At 46.5% G+C, this 23,097-nt stretch overlaps 1 protein-coding gene across 1 annotated transcript; it reads left to right on the forward strand.

The window, feature by feature from the left end:
- The first annotated feature begins 6,739 nt into the window (after positions 1-6,739).
- Positions 6,740-17,559, forward strand: LOC146021306 (putative methyltransferase DDB_G0268948). Its single transcript, XM_083155100.1, has 6 exons — positions 6,740-6,850; positions 7,475-7,635; positions 9,453-9,666; positions 13,724-13,824; positions 14,704-14,841; positions 17,472-17,559. Exons 1-6 carry the CDS (start codon positions 6,740-6,742, stop codon positions 17,557-17,559), a joined length of 813 nt encoding a protein of 270 aa, XP_083011226.1.
- Positions 17,560-23,097: the final 5,538 nt, after the last annotated feature.

A 23,097-nucleotide genomic window follows, 5' to 3' on the forward strand; every position in this document is an offset into this window, starting at 1 on the left:
TCTGGTCTGGGGCTCACTGCCTAATAAAATACTGCCGTATATCATTATCTACCTGTGTGGTCTGGGGCTCACTGCCTAATAAATAATTAAATACTGCCGTATATCTCTACCTTTGTGGTCTGGGGCTCACTGCCTAATAAATAATTAAATAGTAAATACTGCCGTATATCTCTACCTTTGTGGTCTGGGGCTCACTGCCTATACTGCCGTATCTACCGTCTGGTCTGGGGCTCACTGCCTAATAAATACTGCCGTATATCTACCTGTGTGGTCTGGGGCTCACTGCCTAATAAATAATTAAATACTGCCGTATATCTCTACCTTTGTGGTCTGGGGCTCACTGCCTAATAAATAATTAAATACTGCCATATATCTCTACCTTTGTGGTCTGGGGCTCACTGATTATACTGCCGTATCTACCTTTGTGGTCTGGGGCTCACTGCCTAATAAATAAGTAAATACTGCCGTATATCTCTACCTTTGTGGTCTGGGGCTCACTGCCTAATAAATAATTAAATACTGCCGTATATCTCTACCTTTGTGGTCTGGGGCTCACTGCCTAATAAATAATTAAATACTGCCGTATATCTCTACCTTTGTGGTCTGGGGCTCACTGCCTATACTGCCGTATCTACCGTCTGTTTTGGGACTCACTGCCTAATACTGGCATATCTGCCGTCTGGTCTGGGGCTCACTGCCTAATACTGCCGTATCTGCCGCTGCAGTGCCACTCTTACATGAGCCACGTGTTTGTGCCGCACACTTGTGTGGCTAAGCATAGTTATCCAGCTACCTCAGTGCAAACTTTTGCCCTAAAAACAATATTGTGAGGTGTTCAGAATACACTGGAAATGAGTGTAAATGAATGTTATTGAGGTTAATATAGCGTAGGAGCAAAAAAAACCCACCAAATTCTGCGATTTTAGCTGTTTTTATTAGAGATGTGCGGCGGCCACTTTTTCGGGTTTTGGTTTTGGTTTTGGATCTGGATCTCCCTTCGTGTTTTGGATCTGGATTGGTTTTGGCAAAACCACCCTTGTGGGTTTTGGTTTTGGTTTTGGATCTGGATTTTTATGAAAATATGCTAAAAATGGCTAAAATAACAGAATTTGGGCCTGTTTTTGCCCCTAAAGTATTATTAACCTCAATAACATTAGTTTCCACTCATTTCAAGTCAATTTTGATCACTTCACTACTTACAAAATTGTTTTCATTTACTGTAGTTGGGCCAAAAGGGTATACCGAGGTAGCTGGATGACTAAGCTTTGCGACAGCAGTCGGCATCACATACATGTGGACCTTACACTTCCAACCTGGCAGAGCGGCACTGCAGGGGCAGACAGGGTGGCAGTTTAATAAACTATCCCAAAAAAAGAGAAATGCTCCAAACAGCAAATACAAAGAGGTATCGGCCTTGTCATGACTGGTGGTAGCAGCTTCAGCACTCCCACTATTTCCTCCTCCATCATCCTCCAAAAATGTGTTTTTATTTTATTTATTACTTTTATTTATTTTTCTTACTTTACACTGGACACAGCCTGTCACACTGGACACAGCCCCTTGGACACTGGACACTGCCCCTGGACACAGCCCCTGGACACAGCCCCTGGACACTGGACACAGCCTGTCACCCTGGACACAGCCCCTGGACAATGGACACAGCCTCTGGACACAGCTCCTGTACACTGGACACAGCCGTCACACTGGACACAGCCCCTGGACAATGGACACAGCCTCTGGACACAGCTCCTGTACACTGGACACAGCCGTCACACTGGACACAGCCCCTGGACAATGGACACAGCCGTCACACTGGACACAGCCTCTGGACACTGCCCCTGGACATAGCTCCTGTACACTGGACAATGGATATATGTCACGCTGGACACTGGATATATGATGTCACACAATGGTTAGATGTCACACTGGCCACTGGATATATGTCGTCACACTGGACACACTATATATGTCGTCACACTGGACACAGGATATATGTCGTCACACTGGACACAGGATATATGTCGTCACACTGGACACAGGATATATGTCATCACAGTGGACACAGGATATATGTCGTCACACTGGACAATGGATATAGGTCACGTTGGACACAGGATATATGCCGGCACACATTACATGTCACACTGGACACAGGATATATGTTGTGACACTGGACACAGGATATATTGTCATCACACTGGCCACTGGATATATGTCGTCACACTGGACAAAGGATATATGTCATCACACTGGACACAGGATATATGTCGTCACACTGGACACAGGATATATGTCGTCACACTGGACACTGGATATATGTCGTCACACTGGACACAGGATATATGTCGTCACACTGGACAATGGATATATGTCACGCTGGACACAGGATATATGTCGTCACACTGGACACAGGATATATGTGGTCACACTGGACACAGGATATGTCGTCAGTCGTCACACAGGACAGGACACAGGATATATGTCGTGAGTGACTCGTGACACTGGACAATGGATAAGATATAGGCCGTCACACTGGACACAGCCCCTTGTATTAATGCTGCCCCTGTACACAGTGTACTCAGCAGCACTGCAGCCCCTGCGTGTGAGCACTGCAGCACTGAGTTAGTTAGTTAAATCACAAAAAAAAACACAGGGTTCAGGGCTAAATAAAATAAATCACAACACAGGGCTTAGGGCAAAATAAATCACAACAGGGCACGGGCCACAGGACAGCCCCTGGACAGTGGACACTGCAGCCCCTGCGTGTGAGCACTGCAGCACCTAGTTAGTTAAATCACACTACAGGGCTCAGGCCTATAAACAGTCACAAGTCTACAACACAGGGCAGTGAGGGCAGGTCACGGAGCACAGCATGGAGCACATGGCACGGAGCACAGCACAGGCCAGTGAGGGCAGGTCACGGAGCACAGCACGGAGCACATGGCACGGAGCACAGCACAGGGCAGTGAGGGCACAGGTCAGGTCACGGAGCACATGGCACAGAGCACAGCACGGAGCACACGGAGCTTCCCAACCACGCTCTTCCCTTTCCAAGATTGGAGTGAAGATGGCGGGGCGCGCGTGCGTCTTTTATAAGATCCCGCTCCCGCGAGAATCCGACAGCGCGATGATGACGTTCGGCCTCGTTATTGGTCCGGAATTCAGGCGGGAACTCCCGAGCCGGCTCGGATCTGGCCCGGATCCCCGATATTCGGATCTGTCGGATCTCGGGAATCCGGACCCGCTCATCTCTAGTTTTTATGCTTTTTTAACAAAAAAATCAGAACCCAAAACCCAAAAAAATCCAAACACAAAACACTTAGGAGGTGTTTTGCCAAAACCCATTAGAACCCAAAACCTCAAGGTAATCAGAACCCAAAACCCAAAACCCGAAAAGTGGCCGGTGCACATCTCTAATACAGATCCACAATCAACAAGGGCGGTTTTGCCAAAACCAAATACAGATCCAAAACTGGAGGGAGATACATATCGAAAACCAAAACCAGAAAAAGATGCCGGCATACATCTCTAGTTAACGCTGAGGCTCTCATTGTTCATACAGCTCGTGAAGTACGGAGACAGTAAGAAATAGATAAATCTTTACAAATCAGAGCTGTACTTTATTTTTTTTATATAAAATAAATCCTGCAAAAGTAGGATTGTTAGCGCTCACTTCCTGGGAAACTCATCTATTATCATCTGATCTCTTTAAAATGAGGCTGTCCTCTATGATACACAGCTAAAGGCATACACAGAGACCTGCGCTCATGGATGGTAATATGCAATAATAATATATGTGATGCAAATGAGCTTTCGTGAATTAAAGACAAAATGTAAAGCCTACGATCAGCCCAAATGTGTTGTATAGAATATACAGAGGCAGATGCAGAATTATTGTATAAGTAGAAAATGACAGGTAAAGGAGGTATGGGCCTCTAGATAAGATGGGAGTAATTGTTAGCATTACAGCCTCACAGCACTGAGGTCATGGGTTCAATTCCCACCATGGCCTTACTGTGTGGAGTTTGTATAGTCTCCCCGTGCTTGTGTGGGTTTCCTCCGGGTACTCCGCTTTCCTCCCACAATCCAAAAATATACAGGTAGGTTAATTGGTTCCTAATAAAATGAACACTAAATTGTCTGTGTGCGAGTGTACATGTGGTAGGGAACATAGATTGTAAGCTCCACTGGGGCAGGGAATGCTCAAATATTCTCTGGCAAAGCGCTGCGGAATATGTGTGCGCTATATCAATAACTGGTAATAAATATATGCACAGAAACAAAATAACTCACACAAATCTTTACATGTTACATCTGCCACACCTGCAGTGCAGCGTGGTTTTGTCCATTTTGAGAACAAATTTGTACTGCGATCAGATCTGAATAAGGGCCAAAGTAGCTACAACAAAATGTGCAAGGTTGGTTTGCTTTATAAATGATTATGTCAGAATAATGATCAAGAGCCAAGGCGTGGCTCCCCTAGTTGAATTTTGGACTGTGCCTCTTCCTTTCTGCAATCTCTGCAGCTGCCCACTGGCAAGGAAGATCAGAATGTAGAAGAGGAACCGGGGGATCCTTCAGGCCATCAGCAGGAGGCAGCAACTGGCTGTGTATACTGTGTGACTGCTCAACTCCCTTCCCTCCTCACCCTCAGTGTACTGGACCGCTGCGTGATCTCCGTGATCTCATGCAGTCCTGCCAAAGATGAGTCACAGACCACGCCAAAATTTAAAAAAAGTCGGGTACTCTTTACTTAGCACGGCGCCCATCGCGTCCATCGCGGGCATTGAATGCACTAAAAAATCGGGTGCGACGCGACCGACGCGATGGCCGCGATTTCCCATAGGGAACAATGTTAAATGTCTCAATTGACCCGATTTTCCTGTTCAATGCCTCAATTGACCCGATTTTTCCATAGGAAACAATGTTAAATGGCCCACAGAGGCCAAATAGGCACCCTGAAGTGTGAAATGGCCCCCACAATTGTTAACGCCACCCCACGATCAACGTGAACCCGAAGCGTGGCGAGCGCAGCGAGCTCGCGAGGGGCGGCGGTACGCGTCCTACGACCTTTTCATACCCCCACTATCCACGTCGGCGTGGAGTTGAGAATAGAATAGTGTGGCGAGCGCAGCGAGCCACCGAGCCCGAAGCGTGGCGAGCGGATGCGGATACCTGTGAAGCCCGCGAAGGGACGCGTTTACCTGTGAAGGTATCCGCGTCCGCTTGCCACGCTTCGGGCTCGGTGGCTCGCTGCGCTCGCCACACTATTCTATTCTCATCTCCACGCCGACGTGAATAGTGGGGGTATGAAAAGGTCGTAGGACGCGTACCGCCGCCCCTCGCGGGCTCGCTGCGCTCGCCACGCTTCGGGTTCACGTTGATCGTGGGGTGGCGTTAACAATTGTGGGGGGCATTTCACACTTCAGGGTGGCTATTTGGCCTCTGTGGGCCATTTAACATTGTTTCCTATGAAAAAATCGGGTCAATTGAGGCATTGAACATGAAAATCGGGTCAATTGAGACATTTAACATTGTTCCCTATGGGAAATCGCGGGCATCGCGTCGCACCTGATTTTTTTACCTGCGATGGCCACGATCAAAATCGTGGGCACCGTGCTAGGTAAAGAGTACCAAAAGTCGTACTGTGCTGCAAGGAAACGTACTTCAGGGTTAGCTGGAAACAGTCTCTATAAGTGAGTAAATAACGAGACTAATAAATGACCCATCGTATACTATGTTTTGATGTTCTGGTAATGTCTACAGTTACAAAAGAGGGGCTCATTTTCGGGTAAAATTGCCAATTTGTATCTTCTGTTACTATGGCATGCAGAGAATTAGCCGTGTTATTTAACTGGGCATATTTATAAATGCTGTGAACTCATATACTGTAACTTGTAACTAACAATGGCAGGAATGTATCAGTCTCCCTGTTCTCCCCCGGTATTATTGCAATTGGAAACTCTTGAATACTATGCTGCAAGAGAAGAGAGCCAGCCTAGCTGACTGCTATGCTCAATATAAGCAGAGAGAGAGAGATAGCAAGCATGTAAATTTGCCAGCATTTACCCATGTGTTGTGGAGGGCGCGGCAGTGGGAGCGCGGGTGGGAGAGCAGATGGGCACTGGGTAAAATGGAGGAGTAGGAGAGCGGCCCGGGTCAGCTGTCACTCACAATGTGTGTGGTGGCAGCGGCCAGCGGCAGCAGTCGGCCACCGCTGCAGTGCTTCAGTGCAGAAGAATGTAGAGATGGCCATTGACCATCAATGATTTTAAATCATCGATGGTTTATGGCCAGATGGTTTCCCTACATCGATGGCAAAGGGGAACCAATGTTTTTTTTATTTTTTCAATGTGTCGGGACAAGCATTAGGTTGATATGGGGAAGGTCGGCAGTCAAAAGGTTGACATGGGTTTTTTCAAATTTGTTGTCCTGAATTACGACACAGTCGACATGAGCACTGAAACGTAGCACTGCTACCCCTCGCATGGCTCGCTGTGCTCGCCATGCTTCAGGCACTATTTTATTCTCCCGCCACACCCTAGTGTATGATAGGGCATGAAATACCGCCTGTCAGCTCACATCGGCTCGAAAAATATGTGGTAAAAATGATTGTTCCCGAATCACCCCCTATATGTGATATGTTAATCTTTCTGGAAATGTTTTTTTACAAAAATGGAAATATCATCATTTGGGAATTACAATTGGTTGACAACTATCAATGTTAAGTTCTCTACAGATGGAAATTGAAGTGTTCCAAGATAAAGAATACTCGATAGTCTATCAGGAAATGATGTTTCCGATATCCAAAAAAGTTACAGACCTTAGTATATGCTACTTGGAAAAGAAGGTAAGTTCTAATGTCATATATGTTTAACCCCTTCCCTGTCACTCCTGAGACTTTTCCGGGCTATGCTTTAGTGCCCAGACTGGCAAACCCGGAAAATTCTCGTGATTGCCACCCGATGCTTAGCACCGGGCAGCGCCGCTGAGCTGATTGCTGAACTCAGCTTCAGCCGCTGCCCGGCTCTGGCTGCCTGGCTCCATCTCCTCCCCCGGCTGTGTGTGGCGTGACCTTGTAACGTCACGCCGCACACAGCCAGGTTGCTGGGGGGCAGGGCTGGACAGCGGCTGATATAGTGCTCAGCTGTGCTGCCTGGCCTTGGTAGAGACAGTGGTGGGTTTTTTTAGGGAGCGCCCCCCCCCCCTAAAAAACTCGCCAAGCGGGGAGCACTAAAAAAAAACATCACCGAAGGGGTTAATGGAGAAGTCATTAGTGTATCGGTCCGATTCAGCCCCTTCCCCAAAGTTCTGGGTCTGCACTTGCACAAACCCCGTTCCTTCCCCTCCTCGATTGACCAGCCCGGTGAGTATGAAACTCGATGATAGGTCTAAGTAACTAGATAAATGGTTGAATAGATAATTTTTTTAAATAGATAAATGCAAGGATACTGTAGTTCATTTTTCTTTGCAGAAGGGACGACCCTTTGATTTGGCGGTAGACGCCGGCTGTGGTACTGGAAGATCAACACGGCCTTTGGCGAAACATTTCTGCAAAGTGATCGGAATAGACATAAGTGAGAGTCAGATAAATGAAGCAAGAAGATTCACACGACATGAGAATGTCACTTATCAGTGAGTATATACTTTCTGTCTGCTGGTACCAGCCTACATTTCTACACCATGGGAATAAAGGCAAGAAGTTATCTACAACAAAGACACTATAAGCAGGAAAATGTTCAGCTTTAATTATTTATTAAAGGAATAAAACAGCACTGTATGGCTATGAAAAAATCGCCACTTTCCCCAAACAGTTAAAAATGTTGATAGGGGTCAAGTGCAAGCCCATCATAAACCACTCAAAGTGTAAAAGGGGTCTACAGCCTGGGTATCACCAATAATTTAACTCCTACTCTAGATAGAAGCAAACTACAAGCCCATCATCAACAACTCAAGGCTTGCAGTCTAGCAGCCCATGAACAACTCAAGGCTTAAATAGGGCTAACTAGCAGCCCATCACCTAGAACTCAAGGCTTGCAGTCTAACAGCCCATCAACAACTCAGGGCTTATATAGGGCTAACTAGGAGCCCATCACCTAGAACTCAAGGCTTGCAGTCTAGCAGCCCATGAACAACTCAAGGCTTAAATAGGGCTAACTAGCAGCCCATCACCTAGAACTCAAGGCTTGCAGTCTAGCAGCCCATCAACAACTCAATGCTTAGATAGGGCTAACTAGGAGCCCATCACCTAGAACTCAAGGCTTGCAGTCTAGCAGCCCATCAACAACTCAAGGCTTAAATAGGGCTAACTAGCAGCCCATCACCTAGAACTCAAGGCTTGCAGTCTAGCAGCCCATCAACAACTCAAAGCTTAGATAGGGCTAACTGGCAGCCCATCACCTAGAACTCAAGGCTTGCAGTCTAGCAGTCCATCAACAACTCAAGGCTTCGATAGGGCTAACTGGCAGACCATAACCTAGAACTCAAGGCTTGCAGTCTAGCAGCCCATCAACAAAAACTCCAGGCTTAGATAGGGCTAACTGACAGCTCATCACCTAGAACTCAAGGCTTGCAGTCTAGCAGCCCATCAACAACTCAAGGCTTAGCTAGGGCTAACTGGCAGCCCATCACCTAGAACTCAAGGCTTGCCGTCTAGCAGCCCATCAACAACAACTCAAGGCTTGGATAGGGGTCAAATGTGATCCCATCACCAACAACTCAAGACTTAGACAGGGATCACCGACATCCCATCACCTAAGACTGAAGTCTTAGTTGGGAGCCAACTTTCCACCCATTACCAAAAATTCAAGGCTTAGATGGAAATAACCTCTAGCCAATGTTGAGACATTGCTCAACACCCTTCCCCCCCCCCCTCTCGTGACCCCCCTTGCTTATGCTAGTGTTTGGACCTTTACATGTGATGAGCTGATGATGCCTTGGTCATGAACATCTATACAAGCAATTCGATATTTTTAGATAATTGTACTCTACAATGATACAATGTGCATAACCTCAAACCAGAAAATATCTTTGGTAATGGCGGCAATCAATGCACGGTAGTTGTTGCACAATTCAGCATATGCAAAAATGGGTCCTATGACATCAGAAGCATGACGGCAGCAGACTGTCAGAGATTGGCAGTCTGCTGCAATTCAAGTGGGGCAGTGATGGGGTGGCAACTGCCTCTGTTTGTGAGAATGGAAGCATGTAACGGCTATTTTGGGGGAGGGAAGAGGTCAGAGATCTCCATCATAGAATAAAGATTTCCTGGCCTCTTGAGCAGCTGGGTGCCTTAAGCTTCCCGATGGTGGGACGCAGGTTGGATCACTACTGCGGAACGCGGCATTTTCTTGTAATAGACACCTCCTGCTATTTCACCATACATCGCTGTCAAACCACATCGGAATTAGGCCCAATGCTCTCAGATTGTCCATTTACGGTTCTATTTACAGAGTCTCCTCAGTTGATAAGATGCCATTGGAAGATGAATCTGTGGATCTGATTAATGCAGATGCTGCTACTCATTGGTTCAGCATAGACACATTTATTCTAGAAGCAACTCGTGTGCTAAAGAACAGAGGCTGCCTGTCCTTGCATTGTCTGTATCCAAAGTTTGCCATCCAATATAAGAATTGTTCAGAGACATTGACAAACATATATAATGAGGTAAGAATAGATTTTGTAAGCATGAATACTGGGGTCTACACATGGGGCAATTTCAGGGCGTTTTCTAAGCGATCTCTCTACATTGCTTAAAAAGTGCCCCTACATCACTCTGTGTGTAGGGACCATAGTGTTAGCGTTGCTAAATAAATCTAGTTAACCCCTTGAGTGGTATGCCTGGAAATTTTCCGGGCTCAGCTGCGCTGCCGCAGTGGGCTGTCCGGGAAAATTTCCGGGCATACCACTAATATATAATAGGTGCGCGCCAGTGGTGTCCAGGTGTGCACCACTGGCGCAGCACCTCTAGATCCCACCCCCCGTCACAACCTTGCAGTCCCCCCCCCCATCACCTTTGCTCCGGCGATCGGCGCCGGAGCTCTCCTGACCCGCCCGCTAGCCAGCCATCACTCATTTTACAGTGAAGTCGGCGGCAGGCTCGGGTATGGTCAGCGCGGCTCGGAGGGACTCGGGAGCTCTCAGGCACCCGAGTCCTCCTGAGCCGCCACGAACATCCCCCAGCCTGCCGCCGACGTCACTGCTGAATTTGACAGGAGGCTAATGCAGCGGGCACAGCGGCAGCAGGGAAGCTCAAGCGTACTAACGCCGGAGCAGAGGTGAGGGAGGGGGGCTTCCAACTTCCTGTGGTGGGCTTTGCTGGGGCAGGACAAAACCCACCACTCAAAGGGTTAATTGCCGGTCAGAGAACACTGGCCCTGACAGATCACTCAGCACACATTGCTGACACATCGCTGTGCGCTGAGTCATCCTGAGCTATCTACGTTGTTCTGGTTGGCTTGCTAAGCAGTGGTAGTTCAACACGTACGAATATCTGCCCCCCACCAACACCACTACTGCCCAGCGAATACTGCGAATGGATGATTTGCATATACATCCATTCACAGGCTAGCGTGCCAGCCGGAAATCAGTCGATGGTCACCGACCATCAAATGATTTCTACAGTACTCAATACTCTAAGTCAGTCTCTGCAGACTTGAGGCATCCTGCTCCGAGAACTGGTTGGGTGGCTGCCACCCCTGGAAGGTAGGTGCCCACCTGCGTTCATATGGGAACACCCAGGAAGCGCAGGGAGTTCACACCCCATGCCCACCTCCAACCCCCCCCCCCCCCGTGTGCGAGCGCAATGGAGACTGTGCAAGTGTCTGAAGGGGCCCGCTCTGTATATGTGCATGTGCAGTGCTAAAACATCGTCCCTGGTGTGAACAAGCCGGGGACCGAGTCAATAAGAATAAGGGCCAATGTGTGCAGGGTCTCGTTCTATAAATTGCAATTAGCCCTATGAGTGCCAAGTGCATTTGTCAAAATACAGCAGGTGTGGAAATTGCCAAACAAACATTTATATTCATCATAATGACCTGTAATGTAATAATTTTTTACACAGCTTTTTATATTGGGATTTATATAACAAATGTGAGCAACGCTGGCACTTTTAGTGGATATTTGGAACCTAGATATTGGCACTCAAAAGGGCTAATAATTGTAGGACTAATAGCAACTTTTTGGAACTTTTTGTGGTACAGGAACCTTGAAAGACTTTAAAAACCCATCAATTAATTGTCACCACTCTTTGAAAGCGACACGAGAAAAAGTTCCTTATATCTGACTACTTAACTTTGTGCCGATGGTAATATTTTTGGGGAGCAAGATGCAGAAGGAGGAAGAATATAATGTTATTTAGCATTGCTTGAATACCTCGCCAGCCCTGGGGTACACCGAACAGCATCTATTCAGTGATCAAAGCTCCCCTCTGCCCACGGGACACTGCGGCCCGCACGACTGACCACTGTAATGACGACAGTTTGGAGATATATTCGCCTGGGCACCTGTAGCATGGTAAACCCAGTATTTGCTACTGCAGGGCAGTTGTGCCATGCCAGCCTCAGGGTATATTAGACCTAATGAGATGCAGTGCCAGTGAGCTACTGTAAATGGCTGAGGAGGGGCTGGCTAATATAAAACCCAGACTTACAAATAACAGATGTGGGCATTATACACAGGTGCATCAGTATATAATGCTGTAAATTGGGTGTGCTTTGATCAGAGATGTGCAGAAATGGAAGGGGGGAGGCCCACCAATACCCGCCGTTCCCCCTACCACCAAATCCCCTTGGTACCATGTGAGGAGATGTGTATGAGATGTGTACGAGAACAAATCCAGGAGTAATCGTTCAATGTTCCCCGATTACTCTCTTCGCAAGTAAAAGTCAGTTTTATTTACGAGTGCTAGGATGAAGACAAGGTGGGAGGCAGATGTCCTGTGACGTCAGTGGCCTGCACCACCCTAGGCAATGGCCAGCGTTTTCATGGGGGTGCCCACAAAATGCCGGGCGTTCCCATAGGTGAGCCCCGTTTTAGCCCCCATCCGGCCCCCTGGCAGCAAACGGCCCAGCGAGTTTGTAACTCACCAAAGCCATTCACTGCCATGGTTGGGGCCTTATTCGGATCACTACAAGCGATCCTGACTCAGTTCCGAAGAGTGCAGGTCTGCAAGGTGCACCTGCTCAAACTTGCATGAGTTGTGGTATGACCCACGTTAGGGGGGTAGGTGGTTGGTGACAAAAGGACAATGATAGAGTGGGCCGTCTTGGCAAGTGTTAGTGGTCTGACATGTTTTATTGACAACACCAATCAGACACCTCAGAGGTAGAAGATATTTAAAATTTGAAGGGTGCCAGATGACCGCCCAACAATCAGGATCCCAACACTCAGTATACCGACATCAGAATCCCGACTGCCAGTGCTCTGACAGGGTGGGATCCAGACTGACAGGGGAGAATAGAACCTATGGTGAGTGAAGCGAGCCACCGAGCCCGCAGCATGGCAAGGGGCTTCTTTGCACTCGTCCCCCTGTTGGAGCACCGGCAGTCGTAAATCCGATGTTGGTATACTAACTGTCGAGATTCCGATCGTCGAGCAGTCATACCACACCCATATTTGAATGCACCCGATTCATTATTTTACATTTAACACTATGGGGGTATTCAGTATGGGATTTTGAATTTCAAAATGTCCCGACAGTTGGAATCCTGGGCCGGTTTTTGTTTCTTCCGACAATAACACAACATCTAAAGTATTGGAAAGGACGTAGATTTGTGAAAACGCATCCATTTTTCAACAAAACAGACTCGACCTCCATTGGTATGTGATGCACACTGTCAGACACAGTGGGCGGTATTCAATGAGGCTGATACGCCAGGTTTTTATGGCGATTTTTTGCTGTAAGGCGAATTTTTGTCTAAAACGGTGAATCACCCTATTCAATGACCAGATGGCGAATACATTTCAAGGTTTTTTCGCCATGATTCACCGAGTAGCAATCGCTATCTTTTTATGGTGAAGTGGAATGTGAACTTTTTAAATAAAGTGTTTTGTTTTTTACATTTGGTGTCCAAAAATCAGGAATTTTATTCTGAGGAGGGGCATGCTATTTTTATGCATGTGCTGTAAGCACATGAATATATATTTAATTTAAAAAAATATATATATTTTTTTATTACACAGACCAGCCAGCAGGGGGCCGGTGCCGAGCCGCTCATTAGATATTCATATATTCACTTCACCCGATCATTACATATGCATGATCGGGTGTAGTGAATACACCCGGTCCCCTGCTGGCACCCCCGGGGGGCAGCCTGTGCTGCCTGGCACCCGGGGAGCCCACCTCCCCCGCACAAACGTTCTGGGGCAGGCAGGGAGACTTCCATCTCCCTGCCTGCTGCCGTCCTCAGGCTCCCTGCGGCATTTGCCGCAGGAGTCAAAATTCGCTGGTCAGGGGCAGCGAGCCCCTGACTCGTTGAATACTGGAGCCGGCAAGGCTCCGGAACGTGGCGGGCAGTGGCGAATGTGCAGCGAATCCTAAACAGGATTCGCTGCACATCTCCAAAATGCACATTGAATACCGCCCAATATCTTCATCTGAAATTATATGCACACATTATAGCCTAGTTCATCCTTGACATAAGCACTGTACCTTTATTATATTATATTATCGAGTCTTCTGTAAAAGCTTGCTAATCACGTTATTGACATTTTTTTTCCACAGGCTTTCGATCACCTTTGCACATTAGAAGGAAAGAAGGCTGACATTGTGATATCCATGTATCAGGAAATATTTGAGGCCCTGCCATTTGCTGATAAGCAAAGGTACAAGTGAAATCTTAAATATCAACAATATTTGCAATTAGCATGCCTCACAGACTTCATGTAAGTTGCTTAGTCTCAATTAATTAATTATTTATATATTAATAGCAGGACAACTTTGAGCCGGGGATAGAGACAACTGCAGCAGCAGCCTGTCATCTCTCTCTTGTTTACTGTTTTCCCAACAGGGATGTGGCCACGCCCCCTCCAGAGGACACACCCTGTCCAGTAGCCACGCCCCTCTTTAATTTACCGGGGCCCGTCAATCTGTTGATGCCCCAGACCGCATCTGAAATACCCCCACGGGGCAGTAATTCACAGTATATGGCAACTGTCATTAGATTTCATGTATAAATATACAGTGGTACAGGTTGAGTATCCCGTATCCAAAATGCTCGGGACCAGGAGAATTTTGGATAACGGATTATTCCGTATTTCGGAATATTTTAATATTTCAATGATGTATTTTGAAGTATCTTGCATTTATGCTGTATAAACACATAATATACACACAAATATATTTTATTACCACATAAAATACACACAAACATATTTTAATTGTTCAAAAAACAAGGTTTCAAAACGTGAAACAAAATGTGTGTACTATCTCAGCACTGAATTTGAATGCCAAGCAATCATTGTCTTGCACATATATAGTGCCAGTTACATATCATGTCCCCAGTGATGCTGTTACATATATCCCCAGTGAGTTTTTAGCAAAAAAAAAAATTTCACTTTCTGGAATGTCCGTATTTCGGAATAATTCGGATAACGGATATTCGGATACGGGATACTCGACCTGTATAAACAAACTCATGATACCTTTTGTGACCTCACAGATTTATATTGGTGGTTTCTGTATTGTGTATTTCATTTTTATAGGTTTACTGACATTACAGAAGTGTATCACATATCCCTGGAAGAAGTCTTTGGATTTATTAAGGCCATATGTATGTACCGCCGATTTCTAAATGAGGACCGGGCCGGAGCCATTGCTTTCTTACACACTGTGGAGAAAAGGTGAGTAATCAGGGCTGGTGTACATCATGCTGAACATCTAAGGAAGCACATTTCAGAGATACAGGGGGGCATTCAATGTCGGGCGCTATTTCCAACAGGGGAATTAGCGCCTGGCGCCTATTCAATGCTGCCGTTTCCAACAGCATCGAAGGCGGATTTCGTCAAAACAGATCTGACGTTAAAACAAGATGGATCTGTTTTGTCGGAAACGCCCGAGGATTGTCGAGTTGACGGCTGTTTCTCGACATTACGCGTCCGGATGTCAGCTGCCCGCCCTCTTCACGCACAGGGGCGCCGCAGATCTACAGTAAGTCAGCAGAGACTTGGTCGCGCACCATCTAATGATTTTTGCCCCGCACGCAAGCTGAATGGGTGTTTATGCAAAACGTCCATTCGCATGCTTTTCCTTCAATAAGAACATTCCCTGTGCTCAGCTGTTCCTGGCAAACCATATCGGTTCCAACCCAGTTCCCTACACAAGTACAAGTTTCAGGCTGATCCATTAGTACATTTAACCAGTATCAGCCAAGTCCAGTATCTACTGTCACTCCATGGTCTTTACCCATAGAAACCTAAGTAAACTTCCTAGCTTCTCCAGACCAGCTAGAACCACACCCTCTGTTTTCATAACACATCCTCTCGAATGGTGGTGAGGGGATACAGCGGTGGGGAGGGCAGAGATCCAGCAGCCGTGAGCCGATCAGAATCATACCCAAAGAGGGGAAGCTAATTAGCCACAGGATAATAGCTATAGGTTTAACTCCCAGAGCTATTCAATACAACAGCCATTTTCTCACACATAAACATGGGGTTAATGCATGCTAATTCATTGAATAAAAAAAAAAAATAATAATAATAATAATAATAATAATAATAATAATAATAATAAATGGGTTTGTCCGCTTTTTAAACCCAAGGGGGTGCCTTTCATGTCAGGATTTCTCTCTCGATTTAAATACGTACAGTTATCCTAGCTAATGTAACCAGTAGTCGTGTGTAATTAACTGCATGAGCTAATTGAATTTCCTCCTAAACCAGTGATGGTTAACCTTGACACTCCAGATGTTGTTGAACTACACATCCCAGCATGCCCTGCATCAGTTTTAACATTGCCAAATAGCAATACTGTAGCAGGACATGCTGGGATGTGTAGTTCAACAACATCTGGAGTGTCAAGGTTAGCCATTGCTGTCCTAAACTGACATCCTCCTGCATATCCTGTGCTATTACGATATATGGTATACAGTATATTCATTAGGGAATGTAGTTCGCATTGCTCACATAGGGGGCACCGACAGATCTTCTGGACCCTGGCAAAATGAGGGGGAGAGGTCAAAGGTGGGGCGTGGCTGAACCCTGTTTAAAAAAATAAATAGATTTTAGAGGTGCCTAAACCAGCAGGCAGCAGGGTGCGGTTGGGATCCGACATCCGCTTAGGCAGAGAGAGAGAACATTCTGCGTCTGCAGCTGCCTCTCTCCCATGCTCAGCACAAAGCAATGAGCAGCATGTGCTGGGTTGGGGAGCCACCTCTATCTCTCTCTCTCTCTCTCTCTCTCTCTCTCTCTCTCTCTCTCTCTCGGCCTTATTCTAGTTCACTCTTTCTGACAAAATCCTTCTTAGATGGACAAAACCATGTGCACTGCAGGTGGGACAGATGTAAAATGTGCAGAGAGAATTAGATTTGGGTGAGTTATTTTGTTTCTGTGCAGGGAAAATACTGACTGCTTTATTTTTACAATGCAATATAGATCTCACTTTGAAGAAAAACCCCACCCAAATCTAACTCTCTCTGCACATGTTACATCTGCCCCACCTGAAGCGCACATGGTTTTGTCCATTTGAGAAGGAATTTACCTCTAAAAGTGAACTAGAATAAGGCCTTATGTGCCTGCCTGACTCTCTGCAATAGTGGAGAGGTTACCCAGTGACGTACGGTGAGGTAAATGGCTGAGGAGTCCCTGGCAAGTACCAGAGCCAGATTTGCACACAAAATATGAGCCTTGGGGTACATGCCGGCATTATAGACATGTGCAGCTGTATATACTGCTGGAGAATTGATGAATTTTCATAAGAGATGTGCAGAAAAGGTAGCCAGGTGAGGCACTGCCTCACCCGCCATAGACTTTTCACTCCAGAGTTCTGACTATAAAAATTATTAGAATAATAAAAATACAATTTATATATATATATATATATATATATATATATATATATATATATATATATATATATATATATCTCCTTTGTATTTTTGACATACTTTAGAAATTAAAAACTCTGGCATATATGTTAGTATGACCGGAAAGGCTGTGCCTCACCTGCCACTCACCGCACGCCACTGGGTTAACCAGGCCACAGGACTCTCCATCAGACCTGGTCCTGAGTAAAGAGTCGTGTCCCCCCACCACACACGCACACACACACACACATCTTAGCGCCACTGACTGTATGTGGTGCATTTATTCTGATTTTAGTTGTTTCAATAAGTAGTATAATTGTTTTATAAGATTCTGACATGTCTCACTGCTTGATCAGCGCATTGTCACTTTTATTCTGCAATATACTGTACAGAATTGTCTGACAATTGCAAAAAAGTTGGTATTTGAACATAGATATCTCTCTCGCACAGGATGACTGAAGCCATGGGGGAACGGTCTGGTGATGAGATCCTGGAGTTCCACATGAATTACTTCTGTATCCTGGCGTGCAAATCATAACCTGCTCCGATTTCTGGCATTATCATTGTATCACTAGGAGGGAGAATAAATACAGATGCTTATTGGGTGTCTTCTGTTATTAATGGTTTATATAGATCATTTGTATAACAAGTAGTAGTCGCCTTATATTGGAGGCCACATGACTACCCAGATGCCCAAAATGCCCCTTTCAGACCGCACTTAAAAACCTGTATTTTGCCGATTTTTAACCGTTTTAAAACGGTAATCTGTGCGGTCTGAAAGGTGCAGGACCACTTTACCGTTTTACAAAAGCCGATTTCAAACCCGTTTCAGACCCGGTATTTTGGCATCAAAATCGGGTCTGAAACGGTATTTAGGACCCAGCCAATGAGCTGGGTCCTAAATTCAGCGCAGTGAATATTTAATGAGCGCTCATTAAATATTCACAGCACTGGAGCCGCCCTGCCGCCCCCCCCCCCCCCCCCCACACTCGTGGGTCGACTCCCCCCACCCCCCGCAATGTGTTAAGAAACCCCCCCTGTGCAGCCCGTACCTCCGTAATTGCGGATCCCGGCACTGCAGTATGGTCGGAAGCACTCATGAAAAAAAGTGGGTACTTATGTAATATCTGGGCTCCCATTTTTCTTATGAGACCGCGTCCGCTCGCCACGCTTCGGGCACGGTGGCTTGCTGCGCTCACCACACTATATAAAATCAACTCCATGCGTAGTAAGGGTATGAAAAAATGGGGTGCATTTAACATGGGAGCCTAGATAATACATAAGTACCAAAAAGTGTCTTTCAGAAAATGGCTGCCCCATAGGAAAACCTGTTTTAAAAAACTGTCTTTCCTATGGGGGCAGCCATTTTCCGAAAGTCACTTTTCTTATAAGAAAAGTGACTTTCGGAAAATGGCTGCCCCCATAGGAAAGACAGTTTTTTTTCCTATGGGGCAGCCATTTTCTGAAAGACACTTTTTTCATGAGTGCACCCGTCCATACTGCAGTGCTGGAATCTGCAATTACGGAGGTACCGGCTGCATTGGGGGGTTGTTAGCCCTGGGGGGGGAGGGGTTTGGGGGTGTTAACCCGCGGTGGGGGTGGTTTTGGGGGTGTTAACTCGTGGGGGTGGTGGTTTGGGGGGTGTTAACCCACGGGGGGCAGGGGGTTTGGGGGTGTTAACGCGCAGGGGTGGGTGGGGTGGTTTTGGGGGTGGTAACCCGCGGGGGTGGTGGTGGTTTTGGAATAGTTAACCCGCGGGGGGGGGCGCTCGCGCGCTGAAGACTGGCTTTGACCCTGTTTTTGGAAAGTTTCCGAAAACGGGTCTGCCAGTGTCAAAAAAACTGCACTTTAACAGTAATATACCGTTTAAGAGATGCGGTGTGAAAGGGGTTTTACCTGGCAGACCCATTTTTGGAAACGTTTTGAAATACAGGGTCAAAGCCAGTTTTGCGGTCTGAAAGCAGCATTATAGTGTTCATTTTAGAACACTGCATCTTTCAAAACCCATTCAATTCCTCTTTCCTGTCTGGGGTGTTGCTATCTGCTGTGGTGCATCTAGCACAGGTCTCGTCTGCATATCAGTGCTGAAATACAGACCACATTGAACATTACATTACATAAATCTAATATTTAATGGAAATCTCAGTTTCTATCTACGGATGGTGACAGTCACATTGGTTGCTGAATTCCTTGTTATGACGGGGGCCCCATAAAATAAAATACAGTTGTGCTCCTAAGTTTACATACCCTACCAAAATGTGTGATTTTCTGGCCATTTGTCAGAAAATATGAATGATAACTCACAAACTTTCACTCATGGTTAGTGGTTGGGTGAAGCCATTTATTGTCAAACAACTGTGTTTACTCTTTTGAAATCATAATGAAAACAGAAACTACCCAAATGACCCTGATCAAAAGTTTACATACCCTGGAGATTCTGATAACATGCACACAAGTTGGCACAAAACAGGTTTGAATGGCTAGTAAAGGTAACATCCTCACCTGTGATCTGTTTGTTTGTAATCAGTGTGTATAAAAGGTCAGTAAGTTTCTGGTCTACTGAAAGACCCTTGCATCTTTCATCCAGTGCTGCACTGACGTGTCTGGATTCTGAGTCATGGGGAAAGCAAACGAGTTGTCAAAGGATCTGCGGGAAAAGGTAATTGAACTGTATAAAACAGGAAAGGGATATAATAAGATATCCAAGCAAATGAGAATGCCAATCAGCAGTGTAAAAACTCTAATTAAGAAGTGGAAAATGAGGGATTCTGTGGAAACCAAATCACAGTCAGATAGACCAACAAACATGTCAGCCACAACTGCCAGGAAAATAGTTCGGGATGCAACGAAAAATCCACAAATAACTTCAGCTGAAATACAGGACTCTCTGAAAAAATGTGGTGTGGTTGTTTCAAGATGCACAATAAGGAGACATTTGAAGAAAAATGGGCTGCATGGTCGAGTCGCCAGAAGAAAGCCATTACTACGCAAATGCCACAAAGCATCCGGCTTACAATACTCCAAACAGCACAGAGACAAGCCTCAAAACTTCTGGAACAGTCATTTGGAGTGATGAGACAAAAATTTTAGATTAGTATCAGGGGGATGCGGTCATTTGGTCTACTGCATTATGGTCGACAGTCATTAGGTCGAATCCATTAGGTCGACATGCTAAAAGGTCGACATGACTCTAGGTCGACATGGGAAAAGGTCGACATGATTCTAGTTCGAAAGGTTATTAGTTCGACAGGTCATTAGTTCGACAAGGTCATTAGTTCGACATTTTCTATGTCGACATTCACAAGGTCGACATGGAGTTTTTCACTGTTTTTTGAGCCAACATGTGCCGACAGGCGGTATTTCATGCCCTACCATCCACTAGGGCGTGGTGGGAGAATAAAATAGTGTGCCGAGCGTAGCGAGGCACCGTGCCCGACGCATCGCGAGCGCAGCGAGCGATGCGAGGGGATGCAGTGCACTTTAAACTGTGTCCATGTCGACTGTGTTGACATTCAGGTAAAAAAACAGTGAAAAACCCCATGTCGACCTTGTGGATGTCGACATAGACAATGTCGAACTAATGACCTTGTCGAACTAATGACCTGTCGAACTAATGACCTTTCGACCTAGAATCATGTCGACCTTTTCCCATGTCGACCTAGAATCATGTCGACCTTTTAGCATGTCGACCTAATGGATTCGACCTAATGACTTTCTACCATAATGCAATAGACCAAATGATCCCAACCCGTATCAGGTATGTAACATCTGCATTGTTCTACTACATCATCCCCAACTGTATAGTTCAACACTGTACAGTAGAAACTCTTTATTTGCTGTTTAATTACAGTACACTTGAAATCCGTAACAAAACGATTCCTTTGTGGGGCACACCTGTGTTCCTGTACATATCTTAGAATAAAACTTTTATTAGGTATCTTAAAAAAAGAAAAAAATATGATACTGTACAACAAACACTAAATGGGTCTATAGAAAAAGTCAGAAAAGAAAATCATGTAAGATTGCATATGGATTGGATGGTAATATCCAAATATTTAGTACTAGCTGACCCACCCGGCGTTGCCCGGGTCAACCTTGTTTTTTTTTAAATTTACAAAATTGTTGTAAAATGTTGTCTTATGCTGCGTTACCTGCGTTTATGGCTCAAGATTGTAATTTATTAAAACCTCCACCATAATGTTAGAATGTGTTTGCGTTGATACTCAATGCCAGCAATGAAATCAGGTGCGGTGTTGTTGTGTGAAACGCACCACTCCTGACTTCATAGCTTGTGTGTGTTGATGAATTCCACATCCACTCCTGAGATTTAACACCTATGTTGCATTTATTTTTGCGTGTTTGTGTGCGTTGTACTGTTTCTGTGTGTGTTGTAGTGTATGTGGGTGTGTGTACTGTGTGTGTTGTGTGTATCTGTCCAATGTGTAAGTGTGTGAGGTGCGCTACATATATATATATATACTAGGTGATTCATCGCGCCCTACGGGCGCTCTTCACACCGTCGTAAGGGGCTGCGCCCGCTTAATTTGTGAACGTTTGTATATGAGAAATATGGTTAGAATTGTATGAAAGATGCCTGTATTACAACTTAGGTGTCCGCGAATCGCGGGAGGGGGGGTCGCGGAGGGTGCCGCGAATTGCAGGAGGGGGGGTCGCGGGGGGTGCCGCGAATTGCAGGAGGGGGGGGGTTGTGGGGGGGTGGATGCTGCGAATCGCGGGAGGGGAGGGATTGCAGAGAATTGCGGGAGGGGGGTCGCGGGGTGGGTTGCCGCAAATCGCGGGAGGGGGGTTACGGGGGCGGGGGTTGCGGCGAATCATGGTAGGGGGGGTCGCGGGGGATGTGCCGTGAATCACGGGAGGGGGGGTCACGGGGTGGGGTGCCGAGAATCGCGGGGGGGTGTGTGTGTGCCGTGAATCGCGGGAGTGGGGGTTGCGGGGGGGTGGGGGGGTGTGACGCGAATCGCCACAAGAAAAAATCAACACAGAAAGGTCAACACATGTAAATGTTGACATAAGTTGGGCACTTCATTGGTGTCCATGTCGACACATGAGAATGAATATGAAAACATTCAAAAAATGAAAAAAAAAACTTCAAAAACTCATGTCAACCTTTTTCATTGTCGACCATAGCCATGTCAGTTTTTTCCATGTGCAATTTAATTCTGGAGCTGCCGCGAATCACGGGGGGGCCGCGAATTGCGGCAGGGGGGGGGGTCGCAGGGTTGGGTGCCGCGAATCGCGGGAGGGCGGGGTTCACAGGGGTTCCGGTGGGGGGTTGCCGCGAATTGCGGGAGGTGGGGGGTCACGGGGGGTGCCGCGAATCGCGGGAGGGGGGTTTGCGGGGGGTGTGACGCGAATCGCCACAAGAAAAACTCAACACAGAAAGGTCAACACATGTAAATGTTTACATAACTGTGCCACTTCATTGGTGTCCATGTTGACACATGACAATGAATATGAAAACATTCAAAAAATGAAATAAATCTTCAAAAACTCATGTCAACCTTTTTCATTGTCGACCATAGCCGTGCCAGTGTTTTGCATGTGCCATTTAATCCTGGGGCTGCCGCGAATCGCGGGAGAGCGGGGTTCATGGGGGTTCCGGTGGGGGGTTTCCACGAATTGCGGGAGGGGGGGGGTCGCGGGGGGTGCCGGGAATCGCCGGAGGGGGGGTTGCGGGGGGTGTGACGCGAATCGCCACAAGAAAAAAATCAACACAGAAAGGTCAACACATGTAAATGTTGACATAAGTGTGCCACTTCATTGGTGTCCATGTCGACACATGAGAATGAATATGAAAATATTAAAAAAATGACAAAAAAACTTCAAAAACTCATGTCAACCTTTTTCATTGTCGACCATAGCCATGTCAGTGTTTTCCATGTGCAATTTAATTCTGGAGCTGCCGCGAATCACGGGGGGGGCCGCGAATTGCGGGAGGGGGGGGGTCGCAGGGTTGGGTGCCGCGAATCGCGGGAGGGCGGGGTTCACAGGGGTTCCGGTGGGGGGTTGCCGCGAATTGCGGGAGGTGGGGGGTCACGGGGGTGCCGCGAATCGC

Source organism: Crinia signifera, chromosome 7, assembly GCF_055691185.1.
Source record: "Crinia signifera chromosome 7, ASM5569118v1, whole genome shotgun sequence".
Classification (NCBI taxonomy): Eukaryota; Metazoa; Chordata; class Amphibia; order Anura; family Myobatrachidae; genus Crinia; species Crinia signifera.

Coding starts and splice junctions, on each gene's coding strand:
- LOC146021306 (XM_083155100.1), top strand. CDS start 6,740: ATGGAAATTGAAGTGTTCCAAGATAAAGAATACTCGATAGTCTATCAG. Junction 6,851..7,474: donor TATGCTACTTGGAAAAGAAG/GTAAGTTCTAAT, acceptor TTTTCTTTGCAG/AAGGGACGACCCTTTGATTT. Junction 9,667..13,723: donor TGACAAACATATATAATGAG/GTAAGAATAGAT, acceptor TTTTTTCCACAG/GCTTTCGATCACCTTTGCAC.